This window comes from Gorilla gorilla, chromosome 10 (assembly GCF_029281585.2).
Source record: "Gorilla gorilla gorilla isolate KB3781 chromosome 10, NHGRI_mGorGor1-v2.1_pri, whole genome shotgun sequence".
NCBI classification, from domain to species: Eukaryota; Metazoa; Chordata; class Mammalia; order Primates; family Hominidae; genus Gorilla; species Gorilla gorilla.
The window spans coordinates 122,191,736-122,210,076 of NC_073234.2; the positions used below are offsets into that span (position 1 = coordinate 122,191,736).

At 38.4% G+C, this 18,341-nt stretch overlaps 1 protein-coding gene across 11 annotated transcripts in view; it reads left to right on the plus strand.

Moving 5' to 3' along the window:
* Positions 1-18,341, plus strand: part of RIC8B (RIC8 guanine nucleotide exchange factor B) — a 107,433-nt gene that overhangs the window by 21,677 nt on the left and 67,415 nt on the right. For all 11 annotated transcript variants that reach the window (XR_004071939.3, XR_004071940.3, XR_008670575.2 and 8 more), the window contains exon 3: positions 13,311-13,919. Coding sequence is in view for 7 of the 11 variants with exons in the window: in XM_019038903.3 (XP_018894448.1) it covers positions 13,311-13,919 (609 nt within the window). In the remaining 4 variants the exon portion in view is untranslated. The remainder of the gene's footprint in view (positions 1-13,310; positions 13,920-18,341) is intronic.

Genomic DNA, 18,341 nt, shown 5'->3' on the forward strand with positions numbered 1-18,341 from the left:
ATTAGAGAAGCTTAAAATAAATGAAAAAACATCCCATGGTCATTTATTAGAAGACTTACTATTGCTAAAATGTCAGTACTCCTCATATTGATCTACAGATTCAATGCAATACCTTTTAGAAACCCAGGTGGCTTCTTTGTAGAAATTGACAAGCTAGTTCTAAAATTCATATGAATTTTTGACACAGAGTAGTCAAAACAACCTTGAAAGGAAGAACAAACTCAGAGGATTCACAATTCCATATTTTAAAATTTACGACAGGGCCAAGAGCGGTGGCTCACGCCTATAATCCGAGCACGTTAGGAGGCCGAGATGGGAGGGTCTGTTGAGCTCAGGAGTTCAAGACCAGCCTGGGCAATATAGTGAGACCCACCCACCCCCGTCTCTAAAAAGAAAAAACAAATTGCTACAAAGCAGTAATAACCAAGGCAGCTGGTATTGGTGTGAGGATAAATGTAGATATTAACAAATGGTGCTGTGACACTTAGGTAGCCACATGTAAAAGAATGCAGCTGGATTCTTACGTCTTGCTGTATACAAAAATTAACTCCAACTGAATCAAAGACCCAAATGTAAGCATTAAAGTCATAAAATTCTTAGGAGAAAACATAAAGGTAAATCTTCGTGTCCCTGGATTTGCCAGTGGATTCTTAGAGATAACACCAAAAGCACAAGTAATAAAAGAAAAAAATAACATGAATTGGATTTCATCCAAGTTAAAATACTTTTGTGCTTTGAAGGATACTATCATGAAAGTAAAAAGACAACCCACAGAATGGGAGAAAATATTTGCAGATCCTATGTCTGATAAAAGACGTGTATCTAGACTATGTAACTCTTAGACAACTTAAAGGCAACTCAATCTTAAAATGGGCAAATGATCTGACTAGATGCTTTTCCAAAGAAGATGTACAAATGGTCAGTAAAGATGCTTGATATCATTAGTCATCAGGGAAGTGCAAATCAAAACCACCATAAAATATCAGTTTATACCCACTAGGATGGCTAAAACAAAAAAGATAACAAGTGTTGACAAGAACTGGAAGAAATCAAAATCCCCATGCACTGCTGATGGGAATGTAGTATGATGTAGCACTTTGGAAAACAGTCTGGTGGATCCTCAAAAGGTTGAATAATTACCATGTGACCCAGCAGTTGCACTCCTGGGTGTCTACCCAAGAGAAGTGGAAATACATATCCACATGAAAACTTGTACACAAATATTCATGGCATTATTCATAATTGCCAAAAGATGTAAACATGCCCATCACCTGGTGAGTGGATAAATAAAATGTGTTATATCTATACAATGAAATATTTGACCATACAAAGGAATAAACTAACTGATGCTGCTACAACGTGGATGAACCTTGAAAACATTATGCTACACGAAAGATACCAGACACTTAAAAGGCCACAGATTGTATGATTTTATTAACTTAAAATTTTAGAATAGGCAGATCTATGGTGACAAAGTAGATTCATAGTTGCCAGGGGCTGGAGGAAGAGGGGAATCAGAAGTTACTACTAATAGATATCTTGAGCTTCTTCTGGGGATGATGAGAATGTTCTAAAATTAGATAATAAGGGTGGTTGCACAAGTGTGAATATAGTAAAAACCAATGAATTGCATGCTTTAACAAGTTGAATCTTACAATATGTGAATTATATCTCAAGCTATTTTAAAATAAATACTAGTAGATAATGTATCCTCTACACCCATCATCATTCCAAGTACTGTTGGGTATTAACATTTAATCCTCACAACAAAGCTATAAAGTAGGTAGAATTTTGCTTATTTTACAGATGAGGAAACAAAGGCACGCAGAGAAATTACTCGCTGAAAATAAAGAAGTTGGAGGCCATGATTCGAGCTTAGGCAGCCTGGCTCCAAGACCCGTGTGCTACACTGTGCTGCCGCTCATTAATAATTGGATAGACCTGTTGTGTAGTTTATGAATCGATTCTATTTATTTCCTGATTTTAGGCACCCGAAATGTAAGATTTGATGGAGAACATAAAGCTTTGACACTAAACTAGTTATAGCGTTGACAGAAAACAGAAGATCATGCTTGCCAGTGTAAGTGACTGAATAAAATAACTAGTGAAGAAGATAGCTGTGTAGTACTGGCCTTATAACACTTAGGCATATCGTAGATCTTTTTGATGCCTCGGATTCATTTTTTGTTGTCAAAAATGTAAGGTTTCCTTTTCTCGGTAGCTGGCTTTTTTCTTCCTTTCAAATTTTGATCAGATGCTGAGCAAAGTGCAGAAATTTGTACATCTTTGATGTATGGAAAACTCATAGGGACCTGAAAGTTCTTGGCTGACCAGATGTTTCCACGTTCTCAACTCCTCTATTTGTAGATAAAAAAAACTACAGGTTGACTTACCCAAGATCAGAGTTAATGAGCAGAAAAGCTGGAACTCAAACCAGTTCCTCTGTCTTCTTTTCTGACTTCAGTGATGATCTTTGCAGGGCCTATCCTCAGATAGCTCACAGTGTAATAAGGGACCCACAGTGTCTTCCAGTACAGTATGATTCCTTCTAAGGCATCCTACACTGAGGGTCATCACCCTGACTGAATACTTTCGGTGATGGAAAGCTTACAGCAGCCACTGTACTTTTTTTTTTAGATAGCTCTAATTGTTAGAAGGCTGTTACTTATATGAACTCTAAATCTGCTTTGCTTGTCCTAGTTTACCCATATTTCTCTCTGCTGCTGTTGTCCGTCATTTGACTTAGCTTTCCACCTCTTTTTTGCCACTTAGTCTTTATCATTTTTTTCCCCCACTTACTGCCCAACACATTTATCAAAAAGCTTTCTCTGGCAAAATTTCTTATAGTTCATTCCTTCAGTCTTTTAGCACATAGCTTAAATTGCTGTCTATTGAAATTTAGCATTTCTTATTCATTTTACATATTTTCAACCTCCCTAATATTATAAACTACTTGAGTCATGTTCTTTTATATCTCACTAACTCAAAATAGACATCTTGTCACTAAGTTAGAATATATTTCTCTTGAATAATTTGCATGCACTTAAATTTTAAATTGGGAACATTTTCAGATACGTTCCTGTATCAGGGTGGTGTACATAGGTGCTCAGTAATGGACACTATAGAATCTATAGAATTAATAGAAAAACTGCAGTGTTATTTTTTATAACATCACTACTTCCCTTTCTCAAGTGGCTTTGCCATTTCATTAAAATGCAAACCCTTGTAAACAAAACAAAAATATTCCTAGCAATAGTTTTCTTGTATAGAATGTGCTTGTTAGCGTTTCTTGATCTGTTTGTCCATCTGGCCATCTTTATGATGTAATGTGCATCAACCTCCTACTCTATGCCAAGCACTATGCTAGAGGTTTCCAATATATCATCTCATTTCATATTTATAAGCCCTAGTTGTTATCCCTATCTATTTAGAGTTAAGGAAATGTAGCTCAAGTGATTTCAAGAAATTTGCCAAAGATTACCTAGCCACAGGGGCAGAGCACAGCTAGTGTCTGAATCCAGGTGCTTTTTTTACTTCAACTATACTGTTTCAATTAAGTCATGTAAAAGATGCCTTATACTTCATAATAGGGTCTTTCATATGCTGTCTATGTAAATAATTACCATAAGCATGTGAGATAGATACATTTCTATCTTATACATAAGGAAATTTAGTTTCAAAAAGATCAATTTACTCCAGATCCAAGTTCAGAAAATAGAACTAGGGATTAGGAAGAACCCACATATTTTGTTTCCGTACTTTTTCTGCTATATTATTAATGTGTTCTTATGCCTTTGAAGACCTCTAAAATCACACAGCTGTCTCATTGAGACAACTTAACTTCCCTCTTTCCCCTGTTCTCGGCTATCTTAGTCTGCTTGAGCTGTCAAAATACCGTAGACTGTATGGCTTAAAGGACAGAAATTTATTTCTCCCAGTTCTGAAGGCTGGGAAGTCAAGATCAAGATGCTGTCAAGGTCGATTTCCTTTCGAAGCCTTTTCTCCTAGCTTGTGAGCAGCTGCCATGTCACTGTGTGCTCACATAACCACTTCTTTGTATGCATTTACACAGCAAGAACACAAGCTCTTGGTGTCTCTTATAAGGGAAGTAATCCCAAGAGACCGGGGCCTCACTCTCGTGACTTCACCTAACCCCACTTACCTCTGTATTAGTTTGTTCTTACTCTGCTATAAAGAAATACCTGAGACTGGGTAATTTATAAAGAAAAAAATTTATGGATACGTAATATGCAGTAAGTGTCATACTGCTTCTGGTCCTGCTCCCCTTTTCTTATTCATTTTCCACATTAACATCAGAGTAGTATTTCCAAAATACAAATCTAATGTCATTATCCTGCTGAATACTCTGCAGTAAGTTCCCCATTTCCCTCTGGATTAATTCCAGACTCTTCATTCTTCTCATATAAACATGGACTAGTATATTTTCTCTTTAAAAAAGAAAGAACAGCCTTTCTTGATCTTACATTCCCTCTTATTGCCAGCCCATCTACTTCTCTCTCTTTTTCACCTCCCAGTTACTCTTCAGAAACTGTTTTTTTGTGTTTGGTTTTTTTCTTTTCTTTTTGAGATGGAGTTTTGCTCTTGTTGCCCAGGCTGGAGTGCAATGGTGCGATCTCGGCTCACGGCAAACTCCACCTCCCGGGTTCAAGCGATTCTTCTGCCTCAGCCTCCCAAGTAACTGGGATTACAGGCATGTGCCTCCATGCCCGGCTAATTGTAATTTTAGTAGAGACGGGGTTTCTCCACATTGGCCAGGCTGGCCTCGAACTCCCGACCTCAGGTGATCCGCCCGCCTCGGCCTCCCATAGTGCTGGGAGTACAGGCATGAGCCACTGTGCCTGTCCCCAGAAACTGTTTTTATCAAGGCCATTTGTGATCTAGCATTGCCAGGTCTTTATGCTATTTGATCTTTCATCTGCATTTCAAACAGCTGACCATTCCCTACATAAAATATTTTCTGCCATCTTGTGTTCCAGAACACCACACTCCTAAATTTCCTCTTGCTAATACCTCTTTACCTCCTTTATCAGTTTTTCTTCCCCACAGCCACTGAGTGGTGGCATCTTTCATGGCTTTTAGTCCCCCTTTTCTCTATATATTTTTCTCTAGGCAATCTCATCTACTTTTGTAACTTAAGAATGCCCTTATTGCCGGGCGCGATGGCTCACGCCTGTAATCCCAGCACGTTGGGAGGCTGAGGTGGGTGGATCACGAGGTCAGGAGTTGGAGACCAGCCTGACCAACCTGGTGAAACCCCGTCTCTACTAAAAATACAAAAATTAGCTGGGCCTGGTGGTGCACACATGTAATCCCAGCTACTCGAGAGGCTGAGACGGGAATTGCTTGAACCCGGGAGGCGGAGATTGCACGAGCCAAGATCATGCCACTGCACTCCATCCTAGGCAAGAGTGAGCCTCCATCTCAAAAATAAATAAATAAATAAAAGAATGCCCTTATTCATATAGAAAGCATAGATAACCCTGATGGCTGCTTAGGGCTCCAGCCACATACATTCAGCTTCCTATTTGACATCTCTAGTTATCACAAACTTAATGTGACCTTACAGAATTTTCCCCCAAACCTGTTCTTTCCTCAGTCATCCCCTTCTCAATAAATGGTACTATGTTGGCTTAAGCCAGAAACTTCCCTCTCCCCCACAAATAGTAAGTCCTGTCAATTTTCCCTCTAAAATACATACCAAATCCGTTCACTTGTCTCCCTCTCCACTGCTACCACTCTAGTTGAAACTATGTTTGTTCCAGTCCAACCCATTTTGATTCTGTATGGTACAGATTCTGTATGGTACATCGATGGGATACCATATTTCAAAGCTGTATTATATTTAGGTTAAAGCTAAGTTGTTTTAACAAGGGGACCTCAAGATAGAAGTGGTTTACAAAATATGAGTGTTTATTACCTTTTCAAGTAATAGTTCTGAGATAATCATTCAGGCAGTGAATGGCTCTGCTTTATGAATTTATTCAGGGGCCTGTTTCCTTTCAAGTCGTCAAGTCATGCTTCACCTTCTGAGCATTGTCTTAACCTAGGCTGGACTGCCACTTTTAGGCTTTAGGCTATAGAAGGGGATAAGACAGTGGAGAAGTCATACCCACTGTCTTGAAGAGCCAGACCTGGAAATGGCATAGATCGTGTCTATACACTTTCATTCTACTGGCAAGAGCTCCATCATATAGCAGTGAAGAACAACTGGGGAATATGGTGTAGCTAGGTAGCCATGGGCCTTGCCACAGTTGTTACTGCATGAGAAAAGGACAGTGAGTTTTGGTGGACAACTATCAGTTTCCATCACAGTGTCTAACAATTAAACTGTTAGATGAGCCTACAGTCAGCCCTCTGTATCCATAGATTCAACCAACAGAATTAAAAAATATTTAGGGGAGGCTGGGCACTGTAGCTCATGCCTGTAATCCCAGCACTTTGGGAGGCCAAGGCTGGCAGATCACCTGAGGTCAGGAGTTCGAGACCAGCCTGGCCAACGTGGTTAAACCCCATCTCTACTAAAATACAAAAATTAGTGGGGTGTGGTGGCACGTGTCTGTAATCCCAGCTACTCAGGAGGCTGGGGCAGGAGAATCGCTTGAACCTGGGAGGCGGAGGTTGCAGTGAGCTGAGATCGCACCACTGTACTCCAGGCTGGGCAAGAGTGAGACTCTGTCTCCAAAAAAAAAAAAAAAAAATTTAGGGGAAAAAACCCCCCAAAACAATGATATAACAGTAAAAAATACAAATAAAAAATACAGTATAACAATTTACATAGCATTTATGTTGTATTGGGTATTATAAGTAGTCTAGAGGTGATTTAAAGTATATGGGAGGTTGTGCAAAGGTTATATGCAAGTACTATACCACTTTATATTAGGGACTTGAGCATCTGTAGATTTCAGTATCTATGGAGGTCCTGGAACTAGCCTTCTGAGGACACTGAAGGACAACTGTATTTATGAAACTTTATATTATTTATTTATTACTCTGGTATCTCAGTTTTGCTACCTTATATAGTTGAAGAAAACTTATAAAGGATAAGAAATGTGGTCTAGAACAGTGCTTCTCAAATTATTTGAGATGAAGGATCAAGGTCTTTTCTTGTTTGTTTTTCCCTAATTTGCAGTAGGCCAATACTTTTCTAAAATATAAAAATTAATCACTAAAAGAAATAATCATCAAATTACTATGAAAGTTTCTAAATGCATACTCTTTTTTTATGCCTGTCTCACCTTATGTACCTATCTCAACATGATCTAGCAACAAGGAGCTGGCGAATTGGCACTAATCAATAGACAATTCTTCTAAGTAGCATTTGCCTCAAAAGTGTTTTCTAATAACCTATTTAGGATTCCCAGAGTCTAGTAGATGAACTGTGGTATCAATCTTTTAAACAAAGACATTTCTTTATGTATAAAACTTTTAATTTTTTAATAGTTTTGGAAATCACCTCTTAAGATAGTATATAAATCTTCATAGATCGTTTGAATGCCCACATATGCTTCATAGCCTATTTTGTTTCATAGCTAAAGCCAAAGATGATCCTTTTTTTATTGATTCAGAGTGAAAAAAAAGCCTACTATTCTGGAGCTCAAAGAAGGTTGTCTTAGAGGGCATTTAGTTTTAATGCACGGTGTGGAGGGAAAAAAAGGCCTAATAAAGTGACATGCTCAAAATCACAATAAATCGGAGACAGCTATGGTATGATCATAATTTACAGTGGAAATTACATTGGAATCAGATGATCCAGATTGAGTCCTGATCTTTTATTTCTTAGCCAAGTGGCTCCAGGCAATCATTTAACGTTTTAAGAATTGTGTGGTGGGGCCGGGCATGGTGGCTCAGGCCTGTAATCCCAGCACTTTGGGAGGCCGAGGTGGGAGGATCACCTGAGGTCAGGAGTTTGAGACCAGCCTGGCCGACATGGCGAAACCCCATCTCTACTGAAAATACAAAAATTAGCGGGTGTGGTGGTGTGTGTCTGTAATCCCAGCTATTCAGGAAGCTGAGACAGGAGAATCACTTGAACTCCGAAGGCGGAGGTTGCAGTGAGCCGAGATTGTGCCACTGCACTTCAGCCTGGGAGACAGAGAAGACTCTGTCTCAAAAAAAAAAAAAAAAAAAAAAAAAAAAAAAAAAAAAGAATTGTGCAGTAAGTGTTCAGTAAGCATTTCTTAGATTGAGAAACATAAAAGTTTTTTGTAAACTGTAAAGCACATAAGCAAAAAAATTACAGGTTACACATCCCAAATCCCCAAACCTGAAATCTCCAAAATTCGAAACTAAAAAAAAAATTTATGGATACGTAATAATTCTACATATTTATGGGGTACATGTGATACTTTGACACAAGTGTACACAATGTATAATGATCAAATCAGGGTAATTGGGGTATCCATCCTCTCAAACTTTTAAAATTTCTTTGTGTTAGGAACATTCCAATTCTGTTCTTCTAGTTCTTTTGAAATATACAATAAATGATTGGTAACTGTAATTGACCTATTGGGCTACTGAACACTAGATCTTATTCCTTCTAATGGTATTTTTGTACCCATTAACCAACCCCTCCATATCCACCTCAAAGCCACTTCTTAGGAAGAAATAAAACATATTTCTTATTTCTTATTTATTGTTTATTTCTTAGGAAAAAATAAAACATAATAATAGTCACCATTAAAGAGTGCTTATTATGTCCCAGCGTCTATTTTATAACATCCCTGTGAGATATGGATGTTATTTCCTTTTTTTTTTTTTTTTTGATCCTCCCACCTCAGCCTCCCAAAGTGCTAGGATTATAGGCATGAGTGACCATGCCCAGCCTCCCATTTTTTAAAAATGGGAAACTGAGGTTAAGAAGTGTCTAAATCATACAGCTGGTAAAAAAAAAAAAAAAAAAAAAAAAAAAAGAAAAGTAAGTCACACAGTGGCAAACCCAGGTATTAAACTCCGGTCTTTGATTTAAAAGCCACTACAATACGTTTTCTTCGTAAAAAAAATGTCCCTTCCGCCTTCAGAGAGCTTTTAGTAGTTGAGGCAAACTCATAAAAAGAAAACTGACAGGACGGATGTGCTAAGCACCAAATGATTGCTACAGATTTGTGGTTTAGGTATCCCTTAGAAAAGAAGAATGTTGAGGGCTGAAGTGGTTAGGGAAAATTTTATGTTGAAAGTGGGTTTTAAGCTTAGCCTTCGAGAATTGCTAAAACTTAAATAGAAAAGGAAAAGGACTGATGTGTAGAGGGAGGCTGTAAAAAAGCAAAGAAGCTCAATATGAGATACTTTGGAAAGAAATATAGCTAAAGAGGAAAATTTGATAAGAATAGTATGAAAGAAGACTCAGAGCAGGTTAGCAGATCTTAAGTGCCAAACTGAGGACTTTGACATTTTACCTTATAATAATGTATAACAGATAACCTGTACTGAACATTTATCACTTGCCAGGCACTGCCCTATGTGTTTGTACATGCACGATCTCATTTAATTCTTGCAGTAAATGAGGTCTAGAGACAAGTAACTTGCCAAGGCCACAATTGTTCAGAAGAAGAGCCAAGATTTGCATACAAACAATTTAAATTCAGAACTTCTACTCTTAATTACCACACTGATTTGGTTTTAGAGTCTATGGTGGGTTGAACAAATTTCAAACCCAGGATCACTGACCTTAAACAAGTAATATGCCTCACACCTTTGGCAGTTTTTAACATTTTAGTTAAGAAAGGTAATGTGACAATAGAAACTGACATCTCATTCCTGTCCCTGCCACCCTTACACATCTTTAGCACATGGCAGTGAAGGAGAAGTCAAGGTAATGTGCTAATGGTTTTCAAGTCTGCCTGCTTTTCTGTGTTCGTCTGGTCAGGTATTCTCAGTGAACCCTCGACCCTAATGTCCAAATTATGTCACTCTGTTGTTAATCATAGTTCAGTGATTCTCACATTGTGGATTCTGGACCAGCAGTAGCATCAACTAGGAATTTGTTAAAAGTCCCATTTCTGGACCCTCATCCCAGACCTACTGAGTCAGAAACTCTAGGGATGAGGTGCAACAGTCTGTTTTTTAAAAGTCCTTTAGGTGATTATGATGCATGATGAAGTTTGAGAACCACCTTTAGAGTCCACTCCAGGATTTCAGTTTGGGAGCAAACTACTAAAAAGTTTTTGGCAATCCTTGATGGGTAGATGTGGTGGCAGGGCATACCATACTGAAGGAACAGTGGAGGAAAGACTCAGGACGTATCATGGTCAGGGTCTGGGGGTCAATTTGGAACACCTGAAGAAGAAACTGTGTGTGTTTGCATTGTGTGTATCAGACAACAGTAGGAAAGGGGAAATTGGGCCCATTTCAGCAGCATTCTGTGGGCAGCAGGGAGGTATGAAAGTGTTTGAGGAGAGCAGAGCATGTTTTAGGAAGAGTAAAATCAACTTAAATAGTTATAGCACAGAAAAGTACTGACAGGGCAAAATAAAGGGGAAATACAAGAGCACCTTTGAAACATGGAAGCAGTACACAAACTCAACAGATAGAAGAGCTACAAAGAATGCTGCCTTTTCAACCACTTTTATTTGTTTCTGATAATATTCTTTAAATAGAAATTATTGTATTGAGTAAAAAGCATTAAATATGTCGATTAAACATCACTTTTATTTTTTACGTGTTTTTGGTTCTAAAAATTGTAATTTAAAAAGAGTCGTTGTCCAAAAAGTGGTATTAATTTTCAAGGGATATGGCAAAAAGCTGTGCAACAGTCACCGTGTGAGGTAGGTCTGTAGTGAGAAATGGTATGTTCAAGAACAACTATGATTAAAAACTGTGCAAAAAAATCTTGTCTTTGCTTGCTGGATGATCTTCTACAAGCTTTTAGATGAAGCAGTTTTTAACTATAAATTTTGTAGGCACCTTTAATCTCTTTCATGTCCCAGAGTTTCTCAGTCCATTTGGTTTATGTATAGCCCTGGCTATTCCAATTTGTCTTCAGGCTCTGCTCTTTTTCTTTCTTGAGTCTGAAGTTATTAGGAAGAAAGGTACCATATTGCCTATAGTTTTTTTTTTTTAATTTTATTGTCACTGTTGTTTTTGGTTTAGAATGGAAGAAAGAAATTTGTGTGCTTTTAGATATGTAGAACTCCAAGTTCACATATATAATATTTTATAATACCTTATTACATGTTTCTCAACTTAAGGAGGATGGTAGATATTTCCTTCGTGAATAAAATTGTGTGGAAACAAAGGTGATCTGACTCCACCCCCAGGAATATACCACATGTGAAGCAGTATGTAGGATGTATTTTTTTGTCTTGAATATGAAAGATCTAAATATGGAGAAAATTTTCCCTGTTCTGTATACTTTTAATAATGGGCACATTATACTTTCCACTATCCCCAAACTACATTCAAAAAAAGTGCTTTAACAATGATAGTAAAATATTAAGAGAAAGTCCTTTCTAAATATCAGGTATGGCAGGGATAGAATTGACAATGTTATGAAATTTTTTTTTGGCTTATCAGATAAAGTTCTTTTCCACATCTATTTAGAGAACGCAATACAGTCATCCCTCTGTATCGTGCAGTCTGCATCTATGAATTTAATCAATTGTAGGTTGAAAATACTCAAGGAAAAAAAGGATAGTTGTGTAGAACATGTACAAACTTTTCTGTCATTATTCCTTAAATAATACAACGATTTACATAGCATTTACATTGTATTAGATATTATAAATAGTCTAGTGATGACTTAAAGTATACAGTAAGAAGTGCATAGGTTATATGCAAATACTATGCCTTTTTTTTTTTTTTTTTTTTTTTGAGACAGAGTCTCGCTCTGTTGCCAGCCTGGAGTGCAGTGGCACGATCTTGGCTCACTGCAACCTCTGACTCCCTGGTTCAAGTGATTCTCCTGCCTCAGCCTCCCGAGTAGCTGAGAATACAGGCACGTGCCACCATGCCCAGCTAATTTTTTGTATTTTTAGTAGAGACGGGGTTCCACCACGTTAGCCAGGATGGTCTTGATCTCCTGACCTCATGATCCGCCTTCCTCAGCCTCTTGAAGTGCTGGGATTACAGGCGTGAGCCACTGCATCCAGCCTTCTATACCATTTTATATAAGAGACTTGAGTATCTGTGGATTTTATTATCTGCAGAGGGTTCTGGAATCAATCCCACACAGATACCAAGGGATGACTACATTTAAAATAGGCATTTTTGTAGCTGATGACTATGTGCACATAGCCTAGGTTTCCTGACAAGATCACAATGGGACCCACAGGCAGCCTCTTTTTATTGAAGAATTAAGTCTGATGATAGATTAATAGAAATTTTGTAAAATCTTATATTGGTAATAGTAGTTGTTGTTTTTATAAGATGTAAGGGAGTACAGAAATGTTCAGTGATAGAGTAGTTATACCTGCTTGCCTCACATATAAGGGTAAGCTTGAGAGACCCAGACCTGCAGTTTGTAGAGAAGAAAGCTGACATTGAATTTTGAGGGAGTGGTCAGTGATCCTTAAATTTGGCAATGGTATAAAAAAATCCTTTTTAGGAAATATAAGATATTTGGGTTCATTCTAGAATTGTTTTTGAGATATTGATAGCAAGGTGTGGAACCAGAACTACTACATATATTTGTACAGTCTGTGCCCTACAGCAAGATAACAAAAGAAAGCTAAAATTCTGTCCACAGTCTGAGCTTTCCAAGCTATGTGTGCTTTTTAATAATTTGCCCACCCAGTGAGGACTTTTTTCTGTAGTTTGTATACCAGGAGGGGTCACCTTTTTGCAATTGGCTCAAGGCATAATAGATGCTAATTCAACTCTATTTGGAACCTAACACTTGAATAATTTTTTATCAGTTTGTCAGCAAAAGTTCTTCTCTGGGGTTGTTTGATGATTAAATATTATTAGATCTTAGCTAAAGGGGGTTCAAGGGTTTCTGAAACATGGGACTGCTGCTAAAGAACTATAAATTCAGAAGCAATAGCACAACTAAAACTCAGCAGAAATGCATACTTCTTTAAGTTTTTGCAAGAGCCTGTACTCTGGACAAATATGAACCAATTCTTGAGACGTTAATCTTTATTTCTGGGAAGGGAACAGCTATGATTCAAACTGATTGTTTTCCATCCTGATGGTGACCTTATATTTCAGTTTCTAACATTCCGTGATTTAAAAAATAATAAAAACCTTTTCTCTCTGGATTTTTAGCTGTTGTTAAATACATTGGCAGAGAAACATTCTGTGTTAAGTCATTTGAGCCAAATAATGATTTTTGCATACTCGTTCTTGTTTTTCAGAAACTCTGTGAAGGCATATTTAAAGTCCTTATAAAGGACATCCCAACAACATGTCAAGTGTCCTGCCTGGAAGTACTCCGCATTCTCTCCAGAGACAAAAAGGTTTTAGTTCCTGTAACAACTAAGGAAAATATGCAGATACTGCTGCGACTAGCCAAGCTAAATGAGTTAGATGATTCTTTGGAGAAAGTATCAGAGTTCCCAGTTATTGTGGAGTCATTAAAATGTCTGTGTAATATAGTGTTCAACAGTCAGATGGCACAGCAGCTCAGCCTGGAACTTAATCTTGCTGCAAAGCTCTGTAACCTCCTGAGAAAGTGCAAGGACCGGAAATTTATCAATGACATTAAGTGCTTTGACTTGCGCTTGCTCTTCCTTCTGTCACTTTTGCACACCGACATCAGGTCACAATTGCGCTATGAGCTCCAGGGACTACCGCTGCTGACGCAGATCTTGGAAAGTGCCTTTAGCATCAAGTGGACCGATGAGTATGAATCGGCCATAGACCATAATGGACCTCCTCTCTCACCTCAGGAGACAGACTGTGCCATTGAGGCCCTCAAAGCTCTCTTCAATGTGACGGTAGACAGTTGGAAGGTGCATAAAGAGGTAAGGTAGAGAAGGCTATTTTTGTCTACCTGGAATTTAATTGGTCTGGGACATCCCTAGAGTTTCCTGCAAGAGAAGAATACAAGTTGGGAAATGGAAAAAGTTCCCACTTATCCCATTAAGCAATTGTATTACCCAGGATATACTTCTTAACCATTGTAAGTCTTATTCTTTCCATTTGTGTGATAACACCTATCAGAATAGGTGTAAAAATGGACTACTATTTTGTAAGATGCCAAATATAGTTTTCTGAGTTGCATTATTCTCTCTTTTTAAGAGTGCCTCTTTCAGGAATAAGGTTTAAATTATAAGATTTGAGGGGAAACAAAACAATGTGGTTGATAAAGCTATAGGCATTTTCAGTGGCTGCCATCTTAAAGAAAAGTTAAGACAGATCCAGCCAATTGAAGTTGATCAATCAGAATTGGTGTCTGCTCAGGAGAGTAGAAGATGCTCTTTGTATGCCTATCGTCCCAGTCTCTGGGAGGCTTCTCTGTAGTGTTAGATAACTATCAGAGGCATAGGACCACAACTAGATATCTGTGCTCATATATAAGTTCTAGAAAACAAGCTGATTATACCAGAGTGTGGGAAAGGTTATTTTAAACCACTTGACTTATTTCTAAACAAAGATCTTTCTTCACTGTGGCTTGGACCCTTCAGCAACCCAAAGTGAGGCAGATTTGATAGTTTACATTTGAGTACCCACAAGAACAATATGCTAAATAGGAAACTTAGTTTAAGGAAGTCAACAAATTAAGTGAAGTAGACATAAGCTTTTTTCCCTCCTTCTAGAAGCATAGCATGTCACATTTATTCTCTTTTTAGCTTTAAATAACTGTTGAAATTCACCCCCTTCTGTAAAAAGAAAGAGATTTTGGTTCCAGAGCAAATTGTCTTTTTTGACAATTGACTTTAAGATTTAGGCTAACATTTGAAACACTTCTCACCCATGAGTAAAGATCTGTTTTTGCCAGCAGCCTACTTTAAAGGGATTATCTCAGTGCATTGTTATAGGGGGAATATGCAGACATCTGAGTTTTAAAGCGCAAATAGATCTGTATTTTGAAACTAAATATTTGAATATCAGCTCTAACAGCTGTTCTAGATGACTGTAGTATGGTCAGTTTTTCCTGGGACTTGGCAAGAAAAGATGTGGAAAGCCCACATGCTCCATTTATGCATTGAAACCAAATATTTGGAAGTATTTAAAATGTTATGTTTCTATGCTTATTTGGTACCTTCTATGGTTATTTTTCTTACGCTGTTTGTTTTGGGGTTTTTAAGTTCTCCATTTGAGACCTTAAATTCCAGAGACTGTTGGTTTGCCATTGTTAGAGCCCCCTGTTATTTAAATTATACCCAAAATAGTAGCTCACACTGTTCAGATTCCTGACAAAAAAGGGTTTAAAATTCAGTGGCTACACATCAGTATATGTATGAGATGGATGATAGGTAATAAATATCAGTATATTGAGATTATCCCTTATTAGTATACTTCAGTTATAAGTAATATCGGAGCTAGAAGAAGCTTTAGAAAATGTTGAAGTAGCAAATACTCATTCTGTGTTATAGAATATTTATTCTTCAAAAGATACATGAAAGGGATCAGTAATCCTGGAGCAGGTATCTCTGACCTAGTACCTGTTGTGAGTCAGTTGATACAGCCATTATAAAATATGCACATTTAATGTGACTCTGGGCTATTATTGAAGTGCTCAGAAATTTAAATACTATTGAAAATAAGATTCTTGCCAACCCAGTTAGATAAGAATGTCTTCATGAGTTTCCAAAGTCAACTTTTAGCAAACATTTAGTCATTCATTCATCCAATCAGTCTGTCAGTCAGTGAATATTTATGGTCAATTGCTAGACATAATGCCCTGCATTATGTAATATTTTGGCAAATAATAGGCATTGTCTTTGCCTTCATGAAACTTCAGTTTTTTTAGGTGAGATAGGTAATAAATCAGTAAACAAATATATAATTCAAATTCCGTTAAGTGCTAGGAGAGAAAGAGCGCACTGATTGAGAATACTTAGTAAGAGAAATTTTCTGAAGGTCTCTCCTGAGATCTGAAAACAGAACGATTCAGCCATTTGAAAAACCGGGGGATAAAAAATTGGGGGATGAACATTTTGTGGAAGTTAAACAGTGTATGAAAGACAGAGACCAAAACATAGAGTACTTTCTAGTGAGGGACCCACAACATAGCGTAAAGAAAATCTCTCGGCCAGGCGCGGTGGCTCACGCCTGTAATCCCAGCATTTTGGGAGGCCGAGGCGGGGAGATCACGAGGTCAGGAGATCAAGACCATCCTGGCTAACACGGTGAAACCCCGTCTCTATTAAAAAAAAAAAAAAATACAAAAAATTAGCTGGGCGTGGTCGCGGGCGCCTGTAGTCCCAGCTATTCGGGAGGCTGAGGCAGGAGAATGGCATGAACCCGGGAGGCGGAGCTTGCAGTGAGCGGAGATCGCGCCACTGCACTCCAGCCTGGGCGACAGAGCGAAACACTGTCTCAAAAAAAAAAAAAAAAAAAAAAAATCTCTCACCAGAGTGCAAAGAAACTTGCTACTAAGAGCCCATTTACCTGGATTTTAATATCTGCTTGATTGTCCGACAAAAGACAGTTTACTTCAATTGGGCAAGCCCATAAAGAATTGCCAGAATTTTAAAACAGTGACTGAAATAAAAGGATATGGAAAACTTATTGTACAGAAGAATCCAGCTTTTAAAATAAACATTTTTTTCCTTTTTGTGAAAATAATATATGCTCATTGTATAATATCAAGGAAAAAGGCATATAAGCAATAAGAAAATACAAATTACCTGTAAACTCACCACTCAAAAGATAAACACTTTTTTTTCTTTTTTTTTTTTTTTTTTTGAGAGAGTCTTGCTCTGTCGCCCAGGCTGGAATGCAGTGGCGCAGTCTTAGCTCACTGCAACCTCTGGCTCCCGGGTTCAAGCAATTCTCCTGCCTCAGCCTCTGGAGTAGCTGGGATTATAGGCGTGCGCCACCATGCCTGGCTAATTTTGTATTTTTGGTAGAGACGGGGTTTTACCATGTTGGCCAGGCTGGTCTTGAACTCCTGACCTCATGATCCACCCGCCTCGGCCTCCCAAAGTGCTAGGATTACAGGCATGAGCCACCGCACCCAGCCTCTCTTTTTTAACTAAAGAACAGGGTCTTGTCTGTTGCCTAGGCTGGAATGCAGTGGTGTGATCATAGCTCACTGCAGCTTCGAACTCCTGGGCTCAAGCTGTCCTCCCGAGTAGCTGGGACTACGAGTGCAGGCCACCACACTCGGCTAATTGTTTTTTATTCTTTTAAAACGTGGGTCTTGCTATGTTATTCAGGCTGGTCTTGAATTTGTAGCCTCAAGCAGTCTTCCTACCTCAGCCTCCCAAGTAGTTGAGATTATAAGCTACTGCACCAAGCACTATTTGCCTTTTGGTGTATATCTTTCTTTTTTTGAGTTGGAGTTTCCCTCCTGTTGCCCAGGCTGGAGTGCAATGGCGCAATCTTGGCTCACGGCAACCTCTGCCTCCCGGGTTCAAGTGATTTTCCTGCCTCAGCCTCCAGAGTAGCTGAGATTACAGGCATGTGCCACCACCCATGGCTTATTTTATATTTTTAGTAGAGATGGGGTTTCTCCATGTTGGTCAGGCTGGTCTCGAACTCCCGACCTCAGTGATCCGCCCGCCTTGGCCTCTCAAAGTGCTGGGATTACAAGTGTCAGCCACTGCGCCCAGCTGGAGTATATCTTTTTAACTATTCTTCATTGTATAATATATAAACGAATATATATATACATTTTTACAAAAATGCAGTCATTTAATAATCTTAGTCTTTTTTCTTCACAATAAAAATTCATAAAGAGTAGGTTTTCAACATGTGTTTCTTTAAGCCACAAGGTTCCTAGCAGTGGCCTCTGGGAGTAATTGGACAGTGCTCCAAGTTCCTCCCTCTCACTTTAAATAAAGAGCACCAATTGTTCTTGCTATTGCTATTGCTTTTCTTTAAATATAGGTTGTAATTAAGATTTAACTTGGGGGATAAAAAGGGTTCTTCAACCCAAAAGAAATTTTTGATGACCACCTTCTAACTTCTTGTGAAATAATACATACTTATAAGTATAAAGAGACCTATGAAAATAAAGAATATGGCTGGGTGCAGTGGTGGCTCACGCCTGTAATGCTAACACTTTGGGAGGCTGAGGCAGGAGCATGGCTTGAGCCCAGGAGTTTGAGACCAGCCTGGGCAACATAGTGAGACCTGATCTCTACAAAAAATAAAAAAAGATAAAAATTATCCAGGTATTGTGGCATGTGCCTGTAGTCCTAGCTACTTGGGAGGCTGAGGTGGGAGGATCACTTGAGCCCAGAAGGTTAAGGCTGCATTACCGCATTCCCGCC